This window comes from Urocampus carinirostris, chromosome 17 (genome assembly GCF_059441175.1).
Source record: "Urocampus carinirostris isolate Australia breed hairy pipefish chromosome 17, RoL_Ucar_1.0, whole genome shotgun sequence".
Lineage (NCBI taxonomy): Eukaryota > Metazoa > Chordata > Actinopteri > Syngnathiformes > Syngnathidae > Urocampus > Urocampus carinirostris.
The window spans coordinates 10471557-10498997 of record NC_142365.1 but is presented as its reverse complement, the minus strand read 5'-3'; the positions used below and the strand labels follow the sequence as shown (position 1 = coordinate 10498997).

At 41.3% G+C, this 27441-nt stretch overlaps 1 protein-coding gene across 2 annotated transcripts; it reads right to left on the bottom strand.

Moving 5' to 3' along the window:
* Positions 1–956: 956 nt before the first annotated feature.
* Positions 957–25035, bottom strand: rsf1b.1 (remodeling and spacing factor 1b, tandem duplicate 1). 2 transcript variants are annotated; one of them, XM_088320983.1, is made up of 15 exons: positions 24881–25035; positions 22592–22683; positions 22395–22487; positions 20728–20933; positions 20565–20662; positions 16279–19967; positions 14389–14676; positions 11988–12092; positions 11830–11909; positions 11706–11760; positions 11072–11252; positions 9144–9351; positions 6616–6815; positions 4419–4598; positions 957–1930 (listed from the first exon to the last, which is right to left on the bottom strand). In XM_088320983.1, the coding sequence occupies exons 1-15, from the start codon at positions 25032–25034 to the stop codon at positions 1275–1277; spliced, it is 6285 nt and encodes a 2094-aa protein (XP_088177109.1). In that variant the 5' UTR covers position 25035; the 3' UTR covers positions 957–1274. The 2 variants fall into 2 exon arrangements, with proteins under 2 accessions (XP_088177109.1, XP_088177110.1); XM_088320984.1 differs by lacking the exon at positions 22592–22683 and having other exon boundaries at positions 24881–24990.
* Between the last annotated feature and the right edge of the window lie 2406 nt (positions 25036–27441).

Sequence of the window (27441 nt, the reverse complement as noted above, 5' to 3'; positions counted from 1 at the left end):
CTCGCATTGTTGCAAAAAAAATCAATTTTGGTCTCATCTGACAAGAGTACCTTCTTCCACTTGTTTGGTGTGTCTCCCAGGTGGCTTGTGGCACACTTTAAACAACACTTTTTATGGATATCTTTAAGAAATGGCTTCCTTCTTACCACTCTTCCATAAAGGCCAGATTTGTGCAGTAAACGACTCATTGTTGTCCTATGGACAGATTCTCCCACCTCAGCCGTAGACCTCTGCAGTTCATCCAGAGTGATCATGGGCCTCTTGGCTGCATCACTGATCAGTTTTCTCCTTATATGAGCTGAAAGTTTAGGGGGACGGCCCGATCTTGGTAGATTTGCAGCGGTCCGATACTCCTTCCATTTCAATATTATTGCTTGCACAGTGCTCATTGGGATGTTCAAAGCTTGGGAAATCTTTTTGTATCCATATCCAGCTTCAAACTTCCCCACAACAGTATCTCGGACCTGCCGGGTGTGTTCCTCATTCTTCATGATGCTCTCTGACCTTTAAACAGACCTCTGAGACTGTCACAGAGCAGGTGCATTTATACAGAGACTTGATTACACACAGGTGGATTCCATTTATCATTGTTAGTCATTTAGATTAGCATTGAATCATTCAGCGATCCTCACTGAACTTCTGGACAGAGTTTGCTGCACTGAAAGTAAAGGGGCTGAATCATTTTGCACACCCACTTTTTTGTTTTTTATTTGTTAAAAAAGTTTATAATATCCAATAAAGTGTGTTCCAATTCATGATTGTGTCCCACCTATTGTTGATGCTTTACGAGAAATTACAGTTTCATATCTTGAAGTTTGAAGTCTGAAATGTGGCAAAGTTCAAGGGGGCCAAATAGTTTCGCAAACCACTGTAGATGATCCGGGAAAAACGCGAGCTGGATTTCCGCGGTATAGAAAAACGTATATATTGTAAAAAGAATATGACAAGACTATCACTGTAGTGAGGTTTCTTATTATTTTTGATTTGACCCCTAGGAAATATCACAGACATCGGATGGCAGTTAAAATTTTGTGTACAATATACAAAAACAAAACTAGTTCTCTATCAGTTCATGTATACATTCACACCTTCACAAATAAGCATGACACCTTTTATAATATTAGCGTATCAAAAGTAGGAAATAGTGTATTTTTTTCCGGCCTGGACCACGTGGACATTTTCTTTACACGTTAACATGAGGGTACGATAATAACGAGGAATATAAAAATACCATAGCACAAAAATGAGACCGTACACCATTTTTTTTCCTTTTTTTACAATTCTTCGTTATTGCAGACGTAATCTACGAGGTCCGTGACCCCCAGCAGGTCGTCTTCGTCTTCGTCCTCCTTGGCCAGTTGTCCGTCTTTGCAGTCCGACGGCTGGCTTCCCTTGGCGTCCTCGGCGGGTTTTTCCTCGGAAATCCGCTTCTCTTCGGGAGTTTTCGTGTCCTCGGAAATCTTCTTCTCTTCCGGAGTTTTCGTGTCCTCGGAAATCTTCTTTTCTTCCGGAGTTATTTTGTCCTCGGGAATCTTCTCTTCCGGAGCTATTTTGTCCTCGGGAATCTTCTCTTCCGGAGCTTTCTCGTCCCGGGAAATTCTCTTCTCTTCCGGATCTTTCGTGTCCTCGGAAATCTCGTCCTCCGGAGCTTTTTTGTCCTCTGCCTTTTTCTCCTTTGTTTCGACTTCCTCCTCGTCTTCGTCCGAGTCGATGCGGTTGATTCTTTTCCGGACGGGACGGTCTTCCTCTGAGGATTCGTCCGAATCGTCCTCAGAGTCTTCTTCCTCTTCGGACGCTCGGCGGCGTTTCAGGGCCAGTCGACGGCGGTGCTGCTTGGACGATTCCTTTTGGCCATCTTCCTCCGAGGAGTCCAAGCGCCGTCTGGATGGACGGTCCCTGGAAGCGTCTTCGGAGTCTCCGGAGAAGCTCGCTGTGGGACGAGTTCAGGTTGAGATGAAGTTGTTAGTATTTCTTTTACAAAAATCTTGCATATATGTTACATGGCCAAATTCAAGCACCTTTTAAGGGCTGCCAAAGCCAATTTTCACATCTCTCCAGTACCATTAAAAGAGGAAATCCAATGTGAGACATACATTTTGCAGATCCACAAATATATCTGCGGACCGCAAATAGGATTTTCACGATATTCCGATTTTTAAATCTTGAGTAAAACGCAAATATATTTGTGGATCCAGACAATTCGTTTGCAATTACAATTTACCACTGGAAAACGCCACCTTATTTTTTTTGCATGGCCCATAATATCCATCCATCCATTATCTGCACCGCTTATCCTCAGGAGGGTCGCGGGGGTGCTGGAGCCCATCCCATCTATCTTCAGGCAGTGGGCAGGGGACACCCTGAACTAGTTGCCAGTCAGTCGTAGGGCACACAGAGACAGACAATTCAATCGCTCATTGTCACCTAGGGACAATATGGACCGGCCAATTAACCTGAAATGCATGTTTTTGGGATATGGGAGGAAACCGGAGTGCCCGAAGAAACCCACGCAAGAACGGGCAGAACATGCAAACTCCACACAAGAGGTTCGATCTCATGACCTCAGAACGCTAACCACTGCGCCGCCGTACTGCCCTTAGCCCATAATAAATGTCCTTAATTGACACATAATCATTGCCCTTATACACATTTCATAAGGCTCCTGTTTAGGTGAAGTATGTACTTGTCTTGTGCGCAACCGGTAGGGGGCAATGATGCTTCACATGACAATCCCATAAAAACTGATACCAGCTGCCGTTAATCACCAGGGAAGAAATGCAATGGCAAACCGAAACCACAAGTGAAGGCGTGTTGTCGTAAATTTTTAAACCAACTTCATAAGAAACATGTCAACAATGTCAAGCATTTACAAGGACTTCACACTAAATTCAAGCACTTTTCAATTCTTGAAAACACAACATAAAAATTCAAGCATCTTAAGGATTCCAATCATCTGTACGAATTCTATATTTTTATTGGAAACCAAAGATTTTGGCCGAAACTGAAAAATCCATCCATTCTCTGCACCGCTTATCCTCAGTAGGGTCGAGGGCGTGCTGGAGCCCATCACAGCTATCTTCCGGCAGTGGACACCCTGAACTGGTTGTCAGGGCACAGAGACAGACAACTCACTCGCTCATTCACACCTAGGGACAATTTTGAACGGGCCAATTAACTTTACATGCATGTTTTTGGAATGTGGGAGGAAACCAGAGAGCCCGGAGGAAACCCACACAGGCATTAGAATAAGCCTGGGTCCTCTGAAATGTGAGGCAGAAAAATAAAATGCAGTGAACCCTCACGCTTTCCCTCACTCTTGCATTCTGATTGGCTAAAGAGTCTCTCTGCTAAACTGAAAGTGCGCACATTTTGTCAGTGCCCAATATTTGGTGCTTCAGTAATACAGTAATCCCTCGTTTTTCACAGGGGTTGTGTTCTAAAAAGGCAAAGTAGAAATGCATTCATTTAATACTTTATTATCTATTGAAACCAAAGAACAAACCCAATTTACCAGCTCAAATAAAAGTATTGTGATTTATAAACGTGTTTTTTTCTTTACAGAATAACTTCTGTGGTCTAATATTCTAAATATCAAAATATATGCCACTATAGTTATGTACTATTGATTCAGGACACTCTCCACTTTGCTTCAGATGATATTTTGTCGCCCTCAAGAGGACATTATTGGAAGAAAAAAAGAGCGTGAAAAGAACATTCCAAACAACGAATATAAGTATTGTACTTTATAAACCTTATTTTTTCACAAATTACTTCTGTGCTGTCAAATTATCATTTTAAGAATAACATTGCTACTATATTGCACTATTGGTTATCTGGAATGATTGGTTGACTGACTTGGGCGCTTATGAAGATAAAGCAGCTTTCTATGGGAGCCTGATTTAGGCAAAAATCTCAGTTTGACTCAAAAAGTTATGCACTAGTTATGTTACTCGTGTGATGATATATTATCATGATGTTTTTGCCTGTTTTGTTTGGCAGGCTGTATAAAAAATGAATTCAAAAATATTTGTTTGACATCATGTGGACGTTATTGCTTTTACCTTTGGCATGTTGAGAAGTGCAAATTTGTTGGCAGTAGAAAGCGTCTTCCTCTGCCTTTCGGTGCTTTTGTCAGTCCAGAACGTTTTTAACATCATTGGCTTTTAGATATATTCAAAATTGAAAAAGTTTGACGCACGTAATGTAATGTAGGTTCATCGAGCTGTTTTATATTCGTGTACAATGTTGTAGACCACACATTCTTGGCACAGAGGCACACACAGGCTAAAAGGAGCAGGTCAACCGTTTAGCCAATCAGAATGAATGAAAATCCGCAAAGCAGCGAAACCTCACAAAGTAAATCGCGATACAGCGAGGGATTACTGTAATCGCACAAATAAAGGACGATCAACTTTTACCTTCGCTTTCCGAGCTTCTCGGGCGCCGCAGTCGTTTTCTTTTTTCGCGGTTGGTTCCGGACTGGGATCCTTCAGATTCCGACGTCTCGTGGTAGTTGACCTCAGACTTGTGACTTCGGCGCGAGCGCCTCCGGCTCACATCCAGGTCGCTGTCGCTGTAACCGCTGGAGCCTTCGCTCACTGCCCACACACAAAATAAATAACCATTATCCACAAGACAGGTTCCTCCATTTTGGCTGCTAATAGTCAGATAAGTAGACAAAATACAAATATGAATAGACACAGAGAGTAAAAACAAAATCACTTATAAGGAGAATTATGCAAAAATAGAACCTATGTTAGAAGTAAGATCGGGTCTAAAATATTCAGCCTGACTTGACCCGAGTAGCGGGTATATAAACCCGAACCCGCCTAAACGCGACTAATTAACTTGATTTGATAAACAAACCCGAAATAACCCCAAGCTTTAATTTCTTGTCTCAGTAAACCGCGCGCACTTCAGTGTGTGTAGCAAGTGCAGCGCCTAAATGAACGGTGATACTGAACATAATGGCACAGAAAAGAAAATTAAGTTCCGCAGATTACGAACTGCAAATAGTGAAAGATTTGGCCAAAAAGCAGAAAGTTTGTGAAGCTTATAAGCTATAGGCAAGAAGCAGAAATGACGTCTGACGTGAGGGAGGTGGAAGGAGGAAATCTTTTACCCCAACAATGATTTAGTGATTGGGAGTTAAATTAATAGTTTGGTAATAATTTTCTTTATCTAAATAATTACTTGAGTAAAAGTGCATGCTGCGTAGATCCTTCACAAAGAGAGGAAAAAAAAAAGCCAGACCGGCCCGACTTAATGATAGACATTTTAAGCCCGAACCCGGCTCGAAAATCCAGTCCATAGCAGTCCCAGGGGCTATCACTAGAGACTGCTCACTGCTCATGACTGCTCACTGACAGCATCAACTCATCCAGTTTGGGCATGCAAACTACAACGGATATAAATATGAAAAATTGTGCTGCAAAAACGTTTACTGTACGTTCAGTCAAAGTTACAGTAACTTTAATTTTAAGTGTACTGTAAGTGCCTATGTATCATTAAAAGTCTCTTGATCTCATACTTATCAACCTCCACCCATTACTCCCCTTATTAATTATTGCAAATCCTCCTTTTTTATAGGCAAGGAAATGGGCCAGGGCCTAAAAACGTTAGAAGGGTTTCAAGGAAATACCATATTTATATGTGTTAACGTGCAATTTTTGGATTAAAATTTTGTCCCGACTTTCCTAGCTCTATGCGACTAACGTTGTTGAACACACGTGATTGAAATCACTTAGTTACAACTATGCATACAATACCAACATAAAATGCACCATTTACTGTATTTATTTCAAGAGTTGTTTCCCTCGTCGTGCTTTATTGCACTTTTTTACAATCGTCTGTACAACTTTCTATTTCCTCCAGTCTCTAACATTTGTTTCTGGTACCGTAAATTAAAATAGTGTGTTCACTCTGGGAAATCTCCCACTACAATTTACCACTGGGAAACACTAACTTATTTTTTTGCAGGGCACATAATAAATGCCATTATTGATATGTAATCCTTGCACTAATACACATTTCATGGGGTCCTGTTTATATGTAGCATGCACCTCCCCTCTTGGGCGTGACCTATCAGGGGCGATGACACTTCATTCGACAATGGCAAACAAACTAATGTCAGCTGCAGTTAATCATGTAGAAAAAAGAAACGCAATGGAAAAACAAAGCCACCAGAGAGCAGTGTTGGCATGATTTTTAGGCAGACTTGTTGAGAAACATGGCAACAATTTCAAGCATTTACAAGCATTTCACCCAAAACCAAGTATTTTCAATCCTTGAAAACACAACATTAAAATTCAAGCATTTTCAAGTATTTCGAGCACCCGTACCAACCCTGTTTATAGCTGTTTACTTGTATGCTTTTAGGACGACGAGAGCGGACTAACTCGTTTTGAATTATTCCATATTGGGAAAATTCGCTTGTTACACGAGCAATTCGAGCTGCAAGCAGGATCCTGGAACGAATAAAGCTTGTAATAAGAGCTACCTAACACTTTATACCTTGATTTTGACTTCATTGTGTGGTTGTGAGTGACAAATAACAAAAACAAAACACATTTTTTGTCAAAACGTGGATAACAGAATGGAAGCGGGGCTAAATACCAATGTCGTCATCCTCTTCGTCCTCGTCCGTCTCTAATTCCTCGTCATCCGAGTAACCTTTGGGTCTCCGCCTCTTCCGGGAGCTGCGCCTTCGGTGAGGCGACTTCCTGCCGCGCGACTTGGACGGGCGTCGTTTTCCGCCGTCCGAGTCCGTCTCGGCGGCTGTTTCGTTGTCTGACGCCACAAAGTCCTCTTCCGAGCTGGAGCAGTAGGACGCAAGGTAAGAAATTGGGATAGTTAGGTAAGCCTGCAACTAGAAGTGGACTTCGTTCACTTGAATAAATCACAGAAATAGTCGACAATGAATCTCATTGTTGACTAATGTCCCAAACACGTTTTCTGACACAGTGAGGAATCTCTACATGAAATGACGGCGTCAACATCAAGTATGCGTACTGGAGTAGGTGAATAACTACTAAACAGGCCAGTAAAAGATTTACTGAATCAAAGGAGTGAGCGGTGATCTGGAGCCTGTAGCCAAGTCACTTGAGTGACTAGAGAAGGAGACCGTGGGTAAAATAGTTAAAGATGTCGGAATCAGTGTTCCCTCTAAGCTGCTTGCACATTCTCAGCGCACAAGAAAATCTAGCCAGCGCACAAAAATGAGGGCTCAAAATTACTAATTAAGAAGGGACTCAAGTCAAAGTTACAGTGCATGAAGGTAAAAATACACGGGTTCCCCTGATGCTGTGTCCTAAATGCGGTATTTTGGAGTCGAGTCGAAGGAGAACGAAGTTGAGTAAAGTTAGTAGAGTTTGTCGGGGAACCGGCTTCTTCGGCTCGGCTCACTTAAAGGAACCGGCTCTTTCGGGTCCTAAACGGCTCTTCGGGTTGTTTTTGCTTCTTTAATCCCAACATGACCAAATATTATGTAAAATTATGAACAAAATGACTTAAAGGAAGGGGGCAATAGAACAAAAAAGAAAAAAATACCAAAATGAAAAAGTAGTGAAAAGCTGAGGAAAAAATAAACAAAAGGAAGAGAAAAAAGAAGGAAAAATTTAGAAAAAAGCCAGAAAAAAAAAAAGAAATGTAGGAAAAAAGTAAATAGAGAACAAAAAGTAAAAAGTTTATTTTAAAGGAATTTAAAAAAAAAGTAGAAAGAAAACACGGAAAAAGGAAGAAAAAGTTTGTGTTGCATTCAAATAATTTCCAATGATATAAAGTGAATCTTGTTGCCAACATTGTACTTCCACTAAAAAATGTGATTAAGTACAGTTCTGTATCTTACAACCGACTTAATAAGCCCCCAAAAATGTTAATATTATGCGACAAAATCTATCAGGAAATAAAAAGAAATGGATATCTTGTGAAAGAATTGTAAGAACAAACGACGTTTGTAGGCCGTACAACCTTTGCAATAGTACATGAGTCAATTCATTCAAAAGAGAAAAATCATTTTGCATTGCCGGAAACTCAGCAAAATGTAACTTGATGTCAAGTTTTGGACATGTTTGATAATTATTTATCTTGCCACACTTGGGATGATGGTTGCTCACTGTTGTTTCAAGCGTTGTTCACCGACTTTGTGGGAACGCTCAGACCCCTGGAAAATTACAGGGAACATTGGTCGGAATCATAGGACTCAGCGATTATGAAATACAGGGTTTAGCAGTGGAAGGTAAGGTAATTGGCCGTTAAGTGTTAAAAGCACTACCTGGACAAGCTACCGTGGCAAAATCCTCATTCAGGCTCCTTTAGTAGTAAGATGGCAGCCAAGAATGTCATCTTCTCCAATTGGCGTCTTAAGTTGTGTGCTGTATTTTCTGGACTGCAACTAAATACAGACGCTCCCCTACAGACGACCATTCGATTTTCGTTAAACGGTACATACAAACGTTTTTTTCGGGAGGTGGAAAGATGTCCGGACATTGCTGTAAGTTATATTTGGTATTGTGTGCACCTTTTTCAGAGTATAGGTCATTACTGTAGTGCTTCTTTCCACCACTACCGGCGTGTGGCGCTGTAAAGGGTCACCCGGCATCCAACCCGAAGAAGAAATCCGGCTTCCTCTTCCTAGTTCGTGTGGAAACATTAGATACTGTATCTCCAGCGCACGAAGAACTTTGACATTTTTATTATTTAACATCTCATGCATCCATTTAATATGGTTGGTGTAGAGTGTAAAGAAGAGGGGAGCCGTTTCTTTTGAAATGAAAGTGGATAAGAAAGCTTGATGCGGTTGAGAAAATTGTTGGATCGTTTTTTTTTCGGCCACTTTCTACCACGGAGGAGGAAGTCGCCTAACTGTTGAAGCTCATCTTTCAAAAGTAAGTTCAACCCAACTTATTTTATCTTTATAGAGCATATTTAATGAAATGTTAATTTTTTTAGTACAAAAAATACAGGTTACTTATACAAGCCTTAAACATCCTTATATGGACCTTAAACCTACAAAATATAACACTGAAACAATTTACAAACAAATTCAACTTACTAACGATTGTCTTACTTATCCCGTTCGTAAGTCGGGGATAGTCTTTAATGATTGATATCCGATGACTAGTCGACTTTTTTGCGTGATTCACCTGTCACTGAGGCAGAATTCGTCCTCGCTCTCTTCCTCGTCTGCCGTGCTGTCGCTGTCCAGGTCGTTGAGGCGCCTGCGCTTCTTTTTGGAGGCGTTTTGCCGAGGAGGCTGACCGTTCTCCTTGCCTTCCTCCGATTGAATGATGGTGGCCATGTCCTTCCCTCTGGAACCTGTGATATTGGCCATGTCTTTGCCGCGCCCGGCTCCTGTCGAGAGATGTTTAGATGTTTTCAGTCTTTTGATGATAGAGTAATTGACACAGCACAGGAAATTATCGGCTGCTGTCTGCCAAGTCAGTAGAACATTGCCAACAGCATCGTAAAGGACACCTCTCATCCTGGACACACTACCCATTTGCTCTGCTGCCCATTCCTTAACGGGTGGGTGGCACCCAATAGTGGGTCACAGACCTGTTTTCAGCGGGTCACAGGCCTTTGCCTTGGCAAAATAATGCTAAGAAAAAAATAATAACTCCGGGTCAATTACACTCCTTAACTGCAGATGGCAATACAGAGATCCCTTGGAAATCGCGGTTAGTGGGGACCAGAACCACCTGGGAAAATTGAAAATCCGCGAAATAGCGTCACATCTTCATAAAAGCCCCCAAAGGGTTAATATTACCTCGAGATGATGTCATTACCGACTGAGAGTATACGACTGCGACAAAATAACTATGAGTCTACAAATGAATACACAAAAAAGGGAATTACAGAATAAATTGGGGGCCTTCTCCTTTCAGTGCAAGAAAGCGATAGAGAGAGAGGCCGGCTAGCTGCACGCTAGCATCGGGTATTGAATTGAGCCAAGTTTCCGTGATGATTAAAATACAAGAGTCACGGGTGTAGCTCCAGGTCATCCATTTAATGGGTAATGGATCATGCGTTGGTGAAATACAGCCTCCACAGGGTTGGTTTAAGAGTTGTTAGCCTTGCTATTGCTTTTTCTCTCTCGACGCCGCCTACGTCGATTCCCGGAGGCATTGACAATCCACAGAGTACGCGCTGGTGATCCTCGTTTCTTTGTGTTCTTCGGACTCTCCTCAGAGTCCGTTTTAGTTTATGAATTTCTTAACAACGTAACGAGCCGCTAAAAGTTAGCGATTGCTTCCCAGTTTGTTCTGCTCTGGAAATGTTGACTTCTGCGCCCACGCCCACCCCAACAAACAACAGCCTATCACAGTCAGGCGCAAAGACAGTCCCGCCCATCTAGTACACATAGATACAACCTGCCCCTCGTGATAGCGGTGCGCTCTCGGTCCGAACAAAATCAACGCTACGTTGATATCAATGACAATAAAGGCAATTCAATCCGTGCTCGAAGCAAGAACCGCACTCATTTCATCGCTTTAGTTTATGATGCGCTAACAACTTAGACCAGTTTACCATTACGACCCTGTAAACATTGCTTAAGTACCTCGTCAATTATTTAGCCCCTCATAGTGGTGAAAAAATGCATAATTAAAAAAATAATAATAATAATATTGATTTTGGAAAAAAGGAAAGATACATGAACTATCATGTAAACAAGCATTTTTTTTAAAATACTTGTCGGTCGAGAAATTTGTACTTATTTTACATAACACGAGGCTCACTTAGAGGGAGCTGACATTATTGTAAGCCATCTTGCTGCTCTGTGCCCTCAAAAAAACAAAAACGTGTGTGGTTTAGTCACTTTGAGTCCCCGTAGTTCGTATTTGTCCTAGTGCTTTTTTACATTCGTTTTTGGTTGTACTCCACGGTACAGCGTCATTTAGGGGTTAAATATTACACACTGTTGCTTTAAAATTATATTTTCCCCTATTTTTAGTTGAAACCTTTTATTATGTTTATATTTTAGTGCCTACATTTACTTCATTGTTACCAGTGACAGTAAAGGCAAGATTTTTCTGTTCAATTTGATTGGACAACCGTTTAGTGGAAAGCTTACCTCCTCCTTCAGCTTCTTTGATATCTTCCTCGATGGCCTCCTCGATGGCCTCGTCGAATTCGTCGAATCGGTAGCTGATGTTCTTCTTGGCCCTGGTGGAGCGTCGCCCCCAGCTCTTATTCCGTTTGCCCTCCTTCTTTTCCTTCACAATCACCTCCTGCTTCTCCTCTTCTAATTCGACCTGACACCCCCATTCCCCCAAAAAATCATAATCAGGCCATTTTGGACTGTACCAAAGGGGTCACCAACCTTTTTGAAGCCGTGAGCAACTTTTTTTTGTTAATGATTAACATAAAGGGCTACCAGTTTAATATGCTTCAAAGGACAATGACATACAAACTATTTATCGTTAATCACGAGGGAAGGAGAAAGGCAATCGCAAAGCCACCAGAGAGCAGTGTTAGCCTCATTTTTTTTAGCAGACTTGTGTGTTGTAATTATGGTATTACTATGTTATTAACAGGTTGTAATATTGGAAGTAGGGTTTAAATAGGCTCCGTCAACCGCTAAAACGTTGTGCCCGTTACAAATCAAATTTCCTAGATTATCACAAAGACCCGGCTACTCAGGTGGTTCTTAGGGGGCCATGCGACAGTTGGTGACCCCTACTCTACGGAGCAGCGGGCGCCCTTACTGAAGGAGTGATGATATTTTCGAGGCTGATTCCAACGTAAATGAGACGCTCCTTCCTAGAAAATGAAAAGATAGTGAGTCTCCAACGACCATTGAGTGCAAACACGACCAGAAGGGGGCGTCACCTTCTCTCCGCCCGTTGTTTTTTCTTCAAGGCGGCATCGAGGTTGAGCAGCTGCTCTTCCAGTTTGTCACACAATTTTTTCTAGAGAGGAAGATTGTCACGCTCTGTTTATTGGAATAAAAGGCGGCAAACTGGCACAGTGATGTTGGTAACACGTACGTGTTGGCATGGCGGGCAAAACCACTCGCCGTCGGGGATGATCATGAGCGGCGGCCTCAGGCAGGCAGTGTGGTAGCCGCTGTCGCACGAATCACACAGTAGGATCTGATGACACAAAATACAAAAATGGACTCTGCATTTTGAAGACCGCCTGTGTCGTCTTTGACTTCCTGAGCTGTGATGTCATCAGAGTAACGCCGGCACCCCTTGCAAGCCAGTCACCATATTGGTCTTGGTATTAATCAGTCAAAGAAGTTGCGTATGTTTTAAGTCGAATTTTGGTAGTTTTTGTCAAAAATGCCTAGGCGCTGCATCGCAGATGGATGCAATAGTGGTGGTACAACAAAGGACAAACAACAACGGAGAAAAGGAGTTACAGCGACAACGCGAACCCGACTGGGAATTGACCAATGGACACAGAAGGATAGCCGGCTGCTAAAGGGGGTTAACCAGAACGATCAACAAAAGAAGGCTGCAGCTTCAACAGAAATACGTGAAGTTAGAACAAAAACACGCAATGAGCGGCCAGGTTAATCGGTAACCAACAATGAAAAACTGCAACGGCGACAAATGAGTATTCAGCTGAGAATAAACCAAACAAAGCCTTTGGCAGCCCTGATGCTAACGGGGAGCTACAATATTATACCAACCGCGAGACACCTCAGTGAAAAACAAACGAAAAGACACAATTGCCTACCTAAAATTTGTCGAAAGCAAAAAAGGAACACACACCCGTTACAGCATCTAAACTTAGCTCACGCAGCTTTTACAAGTTGAAGCACGCAACTTGGACTAAACGTTCACAGGTCTACAATTTCTCCGGGCAAAAATGAGCTGAATGCAATTTCCGCTCACCACATTCTGTTTCGGAGCTGCGTCATGTGTTGGGTTATTCGGATTTACCAATTTAACGGCTTGTGTTCATCCAATGACATCACAGCTCTAGAAGATATGAGCCAAATCGGTCAACTTTGATACAAAATTTCTCGAGTTCCCGGGCGTGCAGACTATTTTGCAAAATATCTGCATAATTGTGGGGAGACAAAATACATGTTCTGTGCCTAATAAAAAGAAAAAAAAAGATTTTTAAGTTGCGCGCTTCGAACAGGTCGACTTTTTGTTTCTCCATTCTCTAAAATTTGTTTCTGGCAAGATGAGTAAATGTCTGATAATTATGTTAGCAAAAAGATCGACTTGTTATCTATCTATCTATATCCCAAAGCCATATCCTCTTTGTGGGAGGTGGCTAGAGTCAAGAACACACACTGACCAAATATTCATTCCCATTCGCTCTTCCCAACCTGACACCAAACATAAAGCCCACAACAATTGGTGAGTTGCTATGCCATGCAACTCTTCATCAGCAGAGAGGCTCGCCAGCATACAATGGTTTACCCCCTTGGCATCATGTGAGTCAATATCAGTCATTTTTAACTATCCTTCGCCATTCACATCTGTCCCTTGCACAAACTCTTGCATCCATTAAATAAACCGATCTCACATCCAATGCACGTTTCACCAACCATATTTGGGCCTTCCCCTTATTTGATTTCCCACCAGGTCTACACAACATACTCTTTCAGTTGAACGGCCATTTTCATTCTTTTCATACGACTAAACCATTCCAGAACATTTTCATCAACCCTCTTAGAAAGCTCCCGCCACACCACCTCTTGTCCTTACTTCCTCATTCCTTAACCTATCCGGTCGTATCACTCCACATATACTACGCAAACATCTAATTTCAAAGACATTTAAACGATGATGCTTATTTACTCTCAAACCCACGCCTCTGAGCCATACATCACTGTTGGTACCACCTCATCTTCATACCATCCTCTACATTTGCACATTCCATTTAGCACACCCGTTGAATGCCTTACACCCTTCACCAACCCTCTTTAACACATCCTGCTCCAGTCAGTTTTTGGAAAAGAGTGCAAAGTGAATGACATTTAATTGACTTTTTACATTTTATCATTTCCAATTGTTTGCTGTTGTTTTGTGAACTGTTCTTGTGAAGCTATGTACAGTAACTTAATCTTTGGTATATCTGTAGCCTTATTGTTCTATTTAAACTACGTGGTAAATTAACGAACATTGACTGAACATTAGTGAACAAACAGGGCAGTTAGTTGATTAATGGGGATTTGGTTGCATTTGATGACCTTGGAACGCAGTATTTCCCTTAGTTTTAATTTCAATTCGGTAAACATGTTTTGATTGATAACGGTTTCATTATACAACATTACTGCTGAAACCAGTTCATTTCATAAAGTGAGGTACCACTGTATATGACAAATATAAGACAAACGACTGTTTTTGGGGGGTGTGCCATATAATCGAGTGGATCTTATTGTGAGGAAAATACGGTAAGATAGTGAGAAATTTCTAAACCAACCAGTTCGGGGTGGTTGGGTAGGCCGCAATGCTTGCAGGGGTCATCGTTGGGCGGCAGGTCCTCATCTGTTGAGGTGGCCGAGTCGGATGAGCGGCGCTCGCGGTGCCTTCTAGGCCTTCTTGGTCCTCGCTCCACCTTATAGTCCTCGTCGCTGTCGTCTTCCTCTTCCTCGCTGTCGTCTTCTGCGCTGGAGTCTTTGTCACTGCCGCCGCTGTCGTCCTCCCCGGAGCCTTTCCTTTTGTGGCGCGAGCGCATGTTGGACCAGCGCGTCTTCCGCCGCTTTCGTCCCTTGACATAAGAGGACTTCAGTGAGAAAAGATGGGGAAGATAAAGCCCCATGCACACCTGGTGCCACCCGTGTCTACGGGTATGATTCTCACTTCGCGAGCAAGAGATCTGGGTTTCGGCACCAATTGTAAGGTTCGGCCTGAACCTTCGCTTGGTTCTACTAACCTCAAATTCTTGCTATACTAGAAATAAGAACCAGGAGACTGCCTATTCTCGTTTAACTATAGTGCAGTGAAAAAGTATTTGCCCCCTTCCTGAATTCTGCGTTTTTTGCATATTTATCACTCACAAAGGTTCCAGAGCATTAAACCAATTTTAATATCACAAAGAGACAACCAAATGAAATACAAAATGCAGTTTTGAATTGTAGATTCCATTTAGTAAGGCACAAAAAAATGCAAAACCTATCTGTCCCTATGTGAAAAAGTTATTGCCCTCTGAACCAAATAGCGAGTTGGGCCACCTTTGGCAGCGAGAACAGAAATCAAACGTTTATGATAATTGGTAACGAGTCTTCCACAACGCAGTGGAGGATTTTTTGTCCCACTCTTCTTTGCAAAGTCTTGGAGGATTTTCTACCATGAACTACCCAGTTAAGGTAACACCACAGCATGTCAATTGGATTTAAATCTGGATTTTGACTTGACTGCTCAAGAACCTTCATTTTGTTTATTTTTTTGAGCCATTCAGGGGTGGACTTTCTTGTGTGTTTTGGATCGTTGTCCTGCTGCATGATCCAAGACGCTTGAATTTAAGGGCACAAACTGATGGCTGGTAAACACCGGAATTTATTATTTAGTCAATCAAAACAAGTTGTTCTGGTCCTGATGCAACACAGCAGCCCCAGACCATCATATAGTCATGAATATCCTCTACTGTTGGCATCCTGCTCTTTTTAACAAATGCTGTTCCATTTTTATGTCCACACTCCAAAAAGTTCAACTACTTTTTCACATAGGGCCGGATAGGCCTAGATTTTTCTAGATGCCGTAATAAATGGAATCAACATTTATTAAAATCCTTTTTGTATTTCCTTTAGTTTTCTATGTGTGATATAAAAATTGGTTCTGAAACTTGTGTGTGATAAATATGCGAGAAACACAGAATTCAGGAAGGGGGCAAATACTTTTTCACAGCACTGTATTTACTGGATGCCAGAAAGTTTGAAAACGCAGCTGTGGAGCCTTTTTAAGCATGCCACCTAAGACGTCTGTCTTATCTAAGATAATGCCAAGTCTTATACCTTCTTAGCCGCCCACCCACGCAGGGGGCGACTCAACGTCAACCTTGTGCAACTGTAAGTCAATGGTCTTAACTGGGTCAAACTAGATAATTTGTGCAAGAGTGCTTTTAGATAGAAAAGACGCAAAGCCAGAAAGGTCACTGCAACCTAGCGGGTCAGCTTAAGTCATCAATCTAATATTCAAGAGGCCTACTTTAACATGCAAAATAATGAAGTAGTCATATCAAGGGGAAAATGCAGTAAAGAGAGGTAAAAAAAAACATATTCCACTCCATAAAGCGAAAAGGCAGGGACACCCTATGCTAGTGGTGTACTGCAGTTTCACATGATTTTGCACAAAACAAGAGGAGGAAAGTCACCTTTGGTTTGGTCTGCCGATCCACATCTTCCTTCTTCTCTCTGGGCTTCCTCACAACAACTTTCACCACCTCTTCCTCCTCCTGTTCCTCCGCCCTCTCTTCTGCTTTCTCCTGAGCCTTCTCAACCTTGTTGCTCTGGACCTCGGCGGCCCTTAGCGTGGGTCTGGATATCCTGGGCGAGCGTCTCAAGGACCTGCTGTCAGCGTTGGTATCGGATTCTGAGTCGGCATGCCTGTCTTCTTGCTGGAGCTTCATCCAGCGTCGCTGGGCCGTCGTTTTGGCACCCCTTCGGGCTCGGCCACTTTGGACTCGCCCGCCGTCGACCGGCCCGCCTGACCGGTTTTCCTTTTCTGCCCTCGGCTTTGTGACGACTTCTTGATCGTCACGTTCCAAAGACCCAGTTTGGTTGTCGGGGATCGGCGTTTCGGCTTCCGTGTCTTCCACCGTGGAGTCTTTTTTGCTTTGAGTCTTTGCTTCTGGTGAACTCTCGGACCGTTCGTCCTCGTTTTTTCTGTCATTTGCCTGCTCTTTCTCTGTACGGTTTTTGTTCCGGGTTGGTTTTTTTGCTGTGGATTCAATTTCCCCTTCTTGACATTTTCGCTTGGTGCCGCTGGTTTCCGATTGGTCGTTTGATTGTCTTTGTTCGTTTTTTCTTTTTGCCGCCTTGCTTTTGTCTTCTGATGGCTCCGACAAAAGTTTTTGATGACTGGATTTGAGATTTGTTGTTTCAGTATTCTCAGAAGCTTCTTTGGGCATATTTTTGGGGGATTCTGGCGGAGATTGGTGACTGCTTTTCTCCTTTTTCCTGTTTTCATCTTCTGGCGGAGATTGGTGACTGCTTTTCTCCTTTTTCCTGTTTTCATCTTCTGGCGGAGATTGGTGACTGCTTTTCTCCTTTTTCCTGTTTTCATCTTCTGGCGGAGATTGGAGACTGCTTTTCTCCTTTTTCCTGTTTTCCTCTTCTGGCGGAGATTGGAGACTGCTTTTCTCCTTTTTCCTGTTTTCATCTTCTGGCGGAGATTGGTGACTGCTTTTCTCCTTTCTCCGTTTTTCATCCTCTGGCGGAGTTTGGTGACTGCTTTTCTCCATTTTCCCGTTTTCATCTTCTGGCGGAGATTTGAGACTGCTTTTCTCCTTTTTTCCGTTTTCATCCTCTGGCAGAGATTGGAGACTGCTTTTCTCCTTTTTCCCGTTTTCATCTTCTGGCGGGAATTGGTGACCGCTTTTCTCTTTTTTCCTGTTTTCATCTTCTGGCGGGGATTGGTGACCGCTTTTATCCTTTTTCCTGTTTTCATCTTCTAGCGGGGATTGGTGACTGCTTTTCTCCTTTTTCCTGTTTTCATCTTCTGGCGGGTATTGGTGACTGCTTTTCTCCTTTTTCCTGTTTTCATCTTCTGGCAGGTATTGGTGACTGCTTTTCTCCTTTTTCCTGTTTTCATCTTCTGGCGGAGTCTTCTCGCCACTTTCTTCAGCGGGCTTGAGGTTACCAACTTTGGCTGTTTCGCATTCAGAAACGCTTTTGTTCACGGTGACATTGCAATTCAAATCGTCCGCTAGAATTTTCAATTTTGAATCCGGGGAACTTGGAGATTTGCCCTTGACCACCTCACTTGCATCTGGTGTTTTGCCTTCCCGCTCTTTTGTTGTAGTTTCGGATCCACCATCAAAATCTTTCTCAATCATTTTGCAAAGTTTTTTCAATTTTGGTTCTGTGCTGCTTGATTTTTTATCTGCCGTGGAGACAGCAGGTTCTCTGGTAATGCTTTTGTTTTCTTTTTGTTGGTTTTTCTCCTGAGCTTTGTCGCAATCTTTTTCACTCATGTTTTGGTCAATTGATTTAATTGTTTTTAATTGATCACTAGCGCATATTTGCATGGTTTTCTCAGTTTTTGATTCAGTTTGACACAGTTTTTTTGCATCAGACTCAGGATTGATGGTTTCTAATGCTTTAGATGCTTTTGCTGAATCTTTCTGAGCAAATTTATTGTCTCTGGAAAGATCCGGCCCTGAAGAATCGTGTTCTTGTTTGAAGTCGGGATTTTGTGACTTCTTCTCAGACTGGTCTCCCTTGTCTTTGCTTTGGATCAGCTCATGAGTGACTGGTTGATCACTGATATCCAGATTAGCCTTGCAGTGATGTTTTTCGCTTTGAAGAACTGGTACCTCCGTTTTGGATTCATCAGCAGCGTCTTTCTCCGGTGTATCTCTTTTAGAGGTTCTTTGAGGTTCAATATTGTCATCTAGCAGTGTTTGTTTGCAGTTTTCAGCCTCTTTTTTGAATTTGTGCTCCTCATTTTTGCTTAAAGTTGCCAAGGTTTTGATGACCGTTTCATCCATTATGTTTTTGTTGTTGGGTTTTAACGTTTTGGATATCTCTCTTCTATTATGACTTTCAGAGATTTTTTTACTTTCTTCTTTTATTTTGTCCTCTTGACACTCCTTTTGTTCAGCCCGGTCCTGTCCGGCAACTGAGTTTTCTGGAGTTTTTGGTCCGCCGTCCCTCATTGATTTTTCGTGGTCGGGTTCGGCAGCATTCGAAGCTTCTTTTTTGTGCGCAGTGTTGTCAATTTTGGAACAGGAGAGGTCGTCATGAGATTCTTTTGGCTTTTGAAGGTCAGTCAACACTTTGCTAGTAGCTGGTCCTTGACACAATGGTACTGAGTTGACCTTTTTGATAACTGACGATTCAGACAATTGTGGTGATTTTAGGCTTGGGGGCTTATCCGCTCTCTTAATGACGGTGGAGTTTTGCACTGGCTCTTCTATTGGTGAATTTTGTTTTTTGGTCACATTTTTGTTCTTTTGCGATTCCTCAAGGGCCGTCGACAACTTGTCCGATTTACACATGTTTACAAGTTTTTCGGATTTTCTGTCTTCTCGTGTTGTTGTGTCTACACAATCAAGATTATTTTTATCTATTTCTGCATCCTTTGAATCGTGGTTATTAACTTTAACCTCATGATTCGATTTTTCCGTATTATTTCTGTCCAATATCGCTGACGTGTCACTCATTGACAATTCTGTGTTTATATCTGATGGAGTAATCGCTTTTAAAGTTCTGTCGCTCTTGTGATTGATCAATGACGCTTTCTCATTACAAGATGTTGCTGCTGCAGTTTCTGTCGGTGTAATCGGGACCTTATTCAGACCGGTCGAGTCCTTCTGTTCCTTCAATGACACTTTGGATTCATTTTCACTCAAAGGAGGCTGGATGCGCTCCAACAGGGGCTGAATTTCTCCGTTGATGTGGTCACCCACGCTGTGTGTTTGTTCAGTGTTGGTTTTGGCATTGTCCTTAAGCTGAGACACCGGAGTGAACTTCATGCCTCTTTTTTTCAGCGGGATCTTGGCTTGCTGCTCGTTCTTAATTTGTTGTATGTCGTCCTGGCTGTTTATCTTGGCCTCTTCCGGGGAGGACTTTGGAGAAGTGGCCCCGTCCTGCTTCTCCTTAGCTTCAGACGCATCCATTGGCTCTTCTTTGATCCTCAGGACTTCTTTTCCTAAACTGTGATCATCTGACATAGCTTCAACTATTCCGTTCACTGATGATTTTATCTCGGAAGTCTCCGAATTGAGCTCGTCGATGCGATCCATTTTTCCGTTGCCCTCCGTCTTTGGGGATACATGGGAGGCCTTGGTGGAGTCTTTGGTGTCCTCATCTGATGAGCTGTCATCTTTCTTCACTTCATCTGGATATAAAAAGCCCAATATTATACTTTAGATAGAGAATTACTGTCTTTTTTCAATTATTACAACAAAATGTACATTGTTTACAGTGAGATATGATTTGGAACTGCAGGAAAAATATATAATAAAGACTTGAAATATAAGAAAAAAAGATGAAACAGAATATTAGGATAGATAATCCAATTCACAGGGAAGTGGTTCGAGACTGATCTGAAATGTCTGTGCATCAGAAAAATATTTAAATGACATAAGCAGCAATATTGTCAAAAATAAGAATAAATATAACATATATGGGGTAGCATGGCGGTGCAGTGGTTATCGCGTGTGCGGCACAGTTCTGAGGTCATGAGATCGAACCTTTATATATATTATATACATACACACATAAAAGTATACACATATTTAAATATTTGTTCTTGCTTTTATTGTAAGGTTAAATTACCAAGGCAAATAAATGGTCAGTAATTTTTTTTTTTTCAAAATTGAAAAAAAAAAAAAACGTAAAAAATAAATATATTAAAATGTTAAATTTACTGAATGTCCTATAGAAATTCGATGTTTTTAATATTGAAACAAAAAGGGGGGGACGGAGAATTTACCTGCGTTATTCTTTTCCTTTCCATTGTCTAACTTCAAGAGCTCAGGATCAATATGCGTCTTCAGCAGAGCCACCAATTGAGCCAGGTCGTTGCGATCCCTACGAGAATGAAGTGAGCGTCAAACATCAACAAAACGATGCTTTTTTTTTTTTCTCACACGTACCTGACAATGCATTTCCACGAGGCGCCATCTAGGTCGTCCTGTTCCTCCACGTAGAGACGGACGTTGTTGTCCTGGTCCAGCTGGAACCAGTACATCTGTCCGTCCTTGTCCCGGCCGATAGGCTGCAAACGCATCTTGTCCGCGTCCTCTTCGTTGATGGCATTTTTAAACTTAAGGTTTTCATCAAACTGACACTCGCACAGGTACTGCAAAGACAAGGTTGACAGGGTTCATACACCCTTTTCATATCCAAATTCAAGCACTTAGGACATTCAAAGCCAGATTTCAAAGTTCTCCAGTATCATTAAAAGACAAAATCCGATGTGAATCATGTATTTTGCAGAGCCACAAATATATCTGTGGTCTACATATGTGTTTTGTAATATTGCATGTTCATTAATCAAGACATATGATTTTTAGATCTTGAGTAAATCGCAAATATATTTGTTTTTGAAACAAATCTCCCCATATAAGTATTGGGTAAAAATATATATTATAAGTCTATAATATGTGCTAATTTTTTGCATGGCCCGGAATAAATGTCGATAATTGTAACGTAATCCTTAAGTAACTACTAATACAAATTTCATGCCCTGTTTTAGGTGTAGCATGCACCTGTCCTCTTAAGCGCAACCCGTAGGGGGCGATCAAACTTCATAGGATAATGCCATACAAACTAATGTCTGCCACCGTTACTCACAAGAAAATAAATACAATGGCACAGTTAAGCCACCAGAGAACATTGTCGGCATCATTTTTAGGCAGACTTGTTGTAAAACATGGCAACATTAAGCATTTACAACACATTACCCAGAATTCAAGCACTTTCATTCCTTGAGAACACAGGGGTTCCTACACCCTTTTCAGTGTCAAATTCAAGCACTTTTAAGGCAATTTTACAATTTCTCTAGTACCCGTCTTCACCTGGCCTTTTGGGCGCAACGAATACGGGGGTGGGGGGGGGTTGATCTTTCTAATGACAAAGCCATACAAACCAATGCCAGCTGCTATTAGTTCAGGGAAAAGAGGACATGCAATGGCAAAGCGAAACCACCAGAGCAGTGTTGGAAAACATCCCACGCTGGAGTCTCTAAGGCTGGTACTGGGGAAGATTGCGACGGCTGGACTGAAACTCCACCCAGAAAAGTGCCACTTTATGCAGCAAAGGCCGACTTTCTAGGCTACCGAGTCAATGGTGAGGGCACCACCACATTGGAGAAGATCACTGACATCATTAGCCAGCCCCAAGAGAACAGAAGCAGTTAAAGAGTTTCCTTGGGCTGGCTTCGTACAACAGGACGCTCCTGTTCTCACTCAACTAGACCCAGCACTGCCTTTTGTGCTAGACACGAACGCCAGTGACGCTGGCATGGGAGCTGTGCTGTCGCAGGTGGGTCCAAAGGGTGAGCGAGTGCTATACAGTGTTATACAATTTGTGACGAGACTTAATCAGCAACTGAGTGCCTCAATGATCACATCTAGGGGTATTACATCATTATATACTATTTTATGGTTTCTATCTGGGTTACCGAGGGTTCAGAATAGCATTAGCTAATTACGATGGGTTTCTAACCCCCACTATACTAGGATTCAACGTCACAATCCCCCCTCAGAACAGATTTACGTCATATTCCAGAGGTCTACTTTATTAAAAAGCGGGATTTTACTTTAAGGATGGCTGTCTTGCTTTCCATTGTCATGCTCTTGTAGCCTTTTTCCTCCAGTTCCCACGCCCACGCCGTGTTGAACTCTTGGCATATCTGCAAAAAAAAAAAAACATTTTAACAAAGGTTTTGCAGTTTTATCTGCCCTTTTTCATGTCAGTTTATTAGAGAATAACTTTTTATTGGCCTTTTTTTTTTACCTTGACTAAATACTTTTCCCATCTGTCTGCTGACACCGACTTCCCAAGCTTTCTCAACAACTTGACGTGTAGATCAACCAACAACTTGGGAACTATACAATGACATAAAAAAGTGTTTGTATAGAATATATATTACACACACACACACACATATTTATCAAATGTATATACAGTGGTACCTCTAATGTCACTACATATGAAAGTTTCAGATTACTAAGTACTTGAACAGGAAAATAATGCCTCTAGTTACAAAAGCGTCTCAGGATACAAAATAAAATACAGTACAGTACGCGCTGTTATTAGACGCTCCCAGTTTCCCAAACATACAAATTGGCTACCGCTTAAAATCTGCCTGGTAACCCAGTGAGCATGCTCTTCAAGTCACAGTTACAGTTCAGAGATGACGAGGAGGAGGGCTTCCGATAAGATAGCGGGGAGGAGGACGCAGCCATCATCTAATCATCCCAAATTAAAGACATTTTAGCATAATTCCAATTAGTGGAAAGGAATCACCCGCAAAAAGTGTTGACCAGTCGGGCTATTGCTAATTATGATGTCTGCCTTGCAAATTTCTGACGGATTGTCAAAAGCAGACATCATTGAAACAGTTTTTCAAGAAATGCCAGGCAAAGAGGTGAATGAATATTTGTATTATTTCCTTTAGTCATTGTTTTTTTTTTTTTTACATTATGTGCCTCTTGTTTTGCGTTTATTGTGCGATAAACTTTTTTATTTTATTTTAACATGTATTTGTTTATTGTTCTGACGCTCTGTTATGATTTATCCAAAAAATATCATACAGTACTTTTGCGGGGCTTGGAAAGGATTAGTGTATTTTACATTCAAAATTTGTCTCTGATTTAAGTTTTTAGGTTACAAAGCTACTCCCAGAACGAATTAAATTCCCAAGTACAGGTACCACTGTAAATATAGATGCAACGTTGGCCCACACCTCTGCATTTAGGGAATACATTTATCAACACATACAGGACTGTCTCAGAAAATTAGAATATTGTGATAAAGTTCTTTATTTTCTGTAATGCAATTAAAAAAACAAAAATGTCATACATTCTGGATTCATTACACATCAACTGAACTATTTCAAGCCTTTTATTATTTGAATATTGCTGAATTTGGCTTACAGCTGAAAAAAACTCAAAAATCCTATCTCAAAATATTAGAATACTTCCTCAGACCAAGTAATGAAGACCTCCCAAAGCGCTTTACAATGTGCTTCACACTTACCCATTCACACACACACACCAATTGGGAGTCAGCCATGCAAGGCGCCTACCTGCTTAATGGGGGCATTAGGGATTCAGTGTATTGCCCAAGGACACTTGGACATATAACACAAAGGAGCCGGGAATCGAATCTGTGACCTCTTGATCGAAATATCCAATAAATGCATTGTTTATGAAATTCTGGATTATTCAGTGAAATTACATAAAACATATTTCAGATAAAATATAAATATATATATATATGTTATGTATAATAACGAGTCCATAATGTTGACAATGACAACAAAGACAATTTAATTCAATACAAATATATGATAAAATACAAGTAAAAGTGAATGGATGATTTAATATTAAAATGTCGCCTGCTTATTTAAAATTTAGAAGAAAAAAAATAAATCTAAACAAGCAGGTTGAATTGAAAGATAAAAATAAATGAGCTTTAGATCCCAAATCCCTGCAAGCTAACATAATGAGTCCATCTTCCGGAAGTTATTTTTCTCTACCGGTGCTAAATAGCAACAAAACATTTTAATTTGACAGCATGCACCGGAACTCATTCGAACGAGCGGCTAAGCGCCTCTTAAATTAATGTTTCGGTGATATAAGTGCGTCTTTCTACTTCCCCGGTTGGAATTTAAACGCTCCGGGAAAGCGTTTCAAACTCCGCCAGCGTATCAGTCAACTCACATTAACGAGAGAAAAAAAACTCAAGAAAAGCGCTTAAACGTGAGAATTGGCTGCGCTGTTGTGTTCAAGCGACGAATAAAGGCTGCGAGGGGGGGAATGAAAACCGTCAAAAGTCACACAAACACGCAGTTATTTCGATCAATTGTTGTATCACCGACATTGTTCTTATGTTTAACAACGCATATAATGTTAGAAATGAAGCTCGGAGATGGGTAAATACCCAACAGAGCGATACAAATATGAGAGAATCACACAATAACACAGCAATGCTAACGTGGCTAGCTCTGTACCAGCGATGAGGTCTCTCTCCTCCTCCCTACCTCCTCTACCCCCCTCGGCGTTCCGTCCAGAGCCCTACCTGAGGATGTGTCCTGCAGGTATCGCTCCAGCTGCGGGAAGGTGAGTTCCGGTAGGTCCAGCTGCGCTCCATATCGCTCCAGGAAAGAGCATATAACAGCATAATTAGGACACAGGGCAGGGGGACCACTCGCCGTTGCCGCCGAAGCAGCCATCTTTTTCCCTCCACACCAACCTGTCAAGCGCTCGTTCGTCCGGAGAACATGACTTCCGCCGGGAAGAAAATAAAATACAGGAAACCGGAAAGTGAAGCGACGCTTCAAAATAAGTCAATTGACACGATCGTGTACACGACAATGGTACCTTAGTATGAAGCTTAGAGCTTTTTCTTCTTGATGGTTCAGTTTGCATTCCAAACACCTTATTTTAGTTGTTACACTGTAGGTTCGTACACACTATTCAAGGCCAAATTCAAGCACTTTTTAAGGACTTTCGAAGCCCAAATATCCAATTGCTTCAGTATAATTAAAAGAAAAAAATCTGTGTAAATCATCTAACGTAAATGGTCTGCATTTATATAGCCCATTCACACACACGCTCACACACCGATAGCAGAGGACTGCTTATCGGGGCATTGGGGATTCAGTATTTTGCCCAAGTACACTTCGACATATAAGACAGAGGATCCATAAACTGAACCTGCAACTTCTTGATCTCTAGACGAGTTTGTTACCTCCTGAGCTACTGCCGTCCCTAAATTTGCAGAGGCATAATTACATTAGCGATTTTTAATCTTGCATGCGCATTTATCGAAACGTCTGATTTTTAGATCTAGAATATATTTCAAATTATATATATATATATATATATATATATATATATATATACATACAGCATGGCGGCGCGGTGGTTAGCGCGTGTGCGGCACAGTTCTGAGGTTGTGAGATCAAACCTTCCTGTGTGGAGTTTGCATGTTCTCCCCATGCTTGCATGAGTTTTCTCCGGGCACTCCGGTTTCCTCCCAAATTCCAAAAAACGTGCATGTCAGGTTAATTGTCCGGTCCAAATTGTCCCTAGGTGTGAATGAGCGAGTGAGTTGTCCGTCTCTGTGTGCCCTGCGACTGGCTGGCAACCAGTTCAAGGTGTCCCCTGCCCGAAGATAGCTGGGACGGGCTCCAGCACCCCCGGGACCCTTCTGAGGATAAGCGGTGCAGATAATGAATGAATATATATATATATATTATACATAACAGGTATGTATTTGAGACAAATCTCTCCCCATGTAGGTGTTGGGTAAAAATAATATAGTAATATGTAGCTTACATTTTCAGTTGCAGGAAGTTCTTCACATTACAGTTTACCATTAGGAAACACTACCTACGTTTTTGCATCGCCTGAAATAAATTTCCATAATTGATTTGTAATCCTTGCACTAATAAACATTTTGTCCTGTTGAGGTGTAACATCCACTTGTCCTCTTTGGTGCAACACGTAGGGGGCGATGACGCTCCATAGGACAGTGCCACACACACCAATGCCATCTGCAGTATATCACGACGCAGAAAGAAATGCAATGGGAAAGCAAAGCCATCAGAGAGCAGTGTCAGTGTCATTTTTAAGCAGCCCACGTTGAGAAACATTGCCACAATTTCAAGCACTCGCCCAAAATTCAAGCGCTTTTAAATTCTTGAAAACATAAAAAAAAAAAGAATCAAGCATTTTCAAGTGTTTCAAACACCCATACGAACTATGCTTATTACAAGGTTATAACTATTATAAGACTACTTAGTCAACCACTAAAACTGTTGTATCAGGGAAAAGAGTGATTTACATATCAATTATAGAATAGTTATACAATTTTATGATGATTTAATCGTGTATTTCAAGACACTGCTCATGTCAATGCTTTCTCATGCCAGTTAGAATTTATTTGGTAATCAGAATGGCCCATCACCGGTGAGCTATTTTCAGAACCGGTCCAAGGGCTACTCTGGTGTACTTAGGGGGCCACCCGATACTCACAGGCACCACATTAATATAACTGAATATTGTACACAAAAATAAGGCCAGGAAACTTTACACTTTTTGGAATGCACTAAAAATAAGCAATCTCCTTGCATACAATGTTTCACAACGTTGATATCAATGACAAAGAAAATTATCATTTTAAGATTTTATTTAGTAAAATAGCATGCTCATAATTATTCAATGTTGGCAGAAAATATTTCTCAAATGATGAACGTCATCTACTATACACTAGAAAACCCTTTCCTTAATCACAGGGGATTTTTCTTATCTCATTACAGGAACATAACATATCTTGACTTGAGAACAAAATACTTAAAATGATCAAGTTTTCCCCCCAATGGGGTAGAAATTATTATTTTTATTGTGAAATGTTTTAACTAATTTAGTGCAAATAATAAAATGTATTATTTTTAAATAAGTAAAATAAAACAAAACTCAAATCGATTTTATTAATATAATGCTTTAAGAAGATCCCTGGGAATGCAGAAAGAAGGTATTTAAATAAGCCTTCGAATTGGTTCTTTTAGTTGTTATTACTATGGTTATTGCTCTGGTTTCCCCTATTTTTTTCTAATACATGTAACAAACTACTCA

Excerpts from the sequence above, each read along its gene's own strand:
- rsf1b.1 (XM_088320983.1), bottom strand. The coding sequence starts at position 25,034 with ATGGCTGCTTCGGCGGCAACGGCGAGTGGTCCCCCTGCCCTGTGTCCT. Across the intron at positions 9,352-11,071 it reads CAAAGAAGCTGAAGGAGGAG|GAGCCGGGCGCGGCAAAGAC; the intron begins GTAAGCTTTCCA and ends ATCTCTCGACAG. Across the intron at positions 6,816-9,143 it reads GAATTCTGCCTCAGTGACAG|CTCGGAAGAGGACTTTGTGG; the intron begins GTGAATCACGCA and ends CTACTGCTCCAG.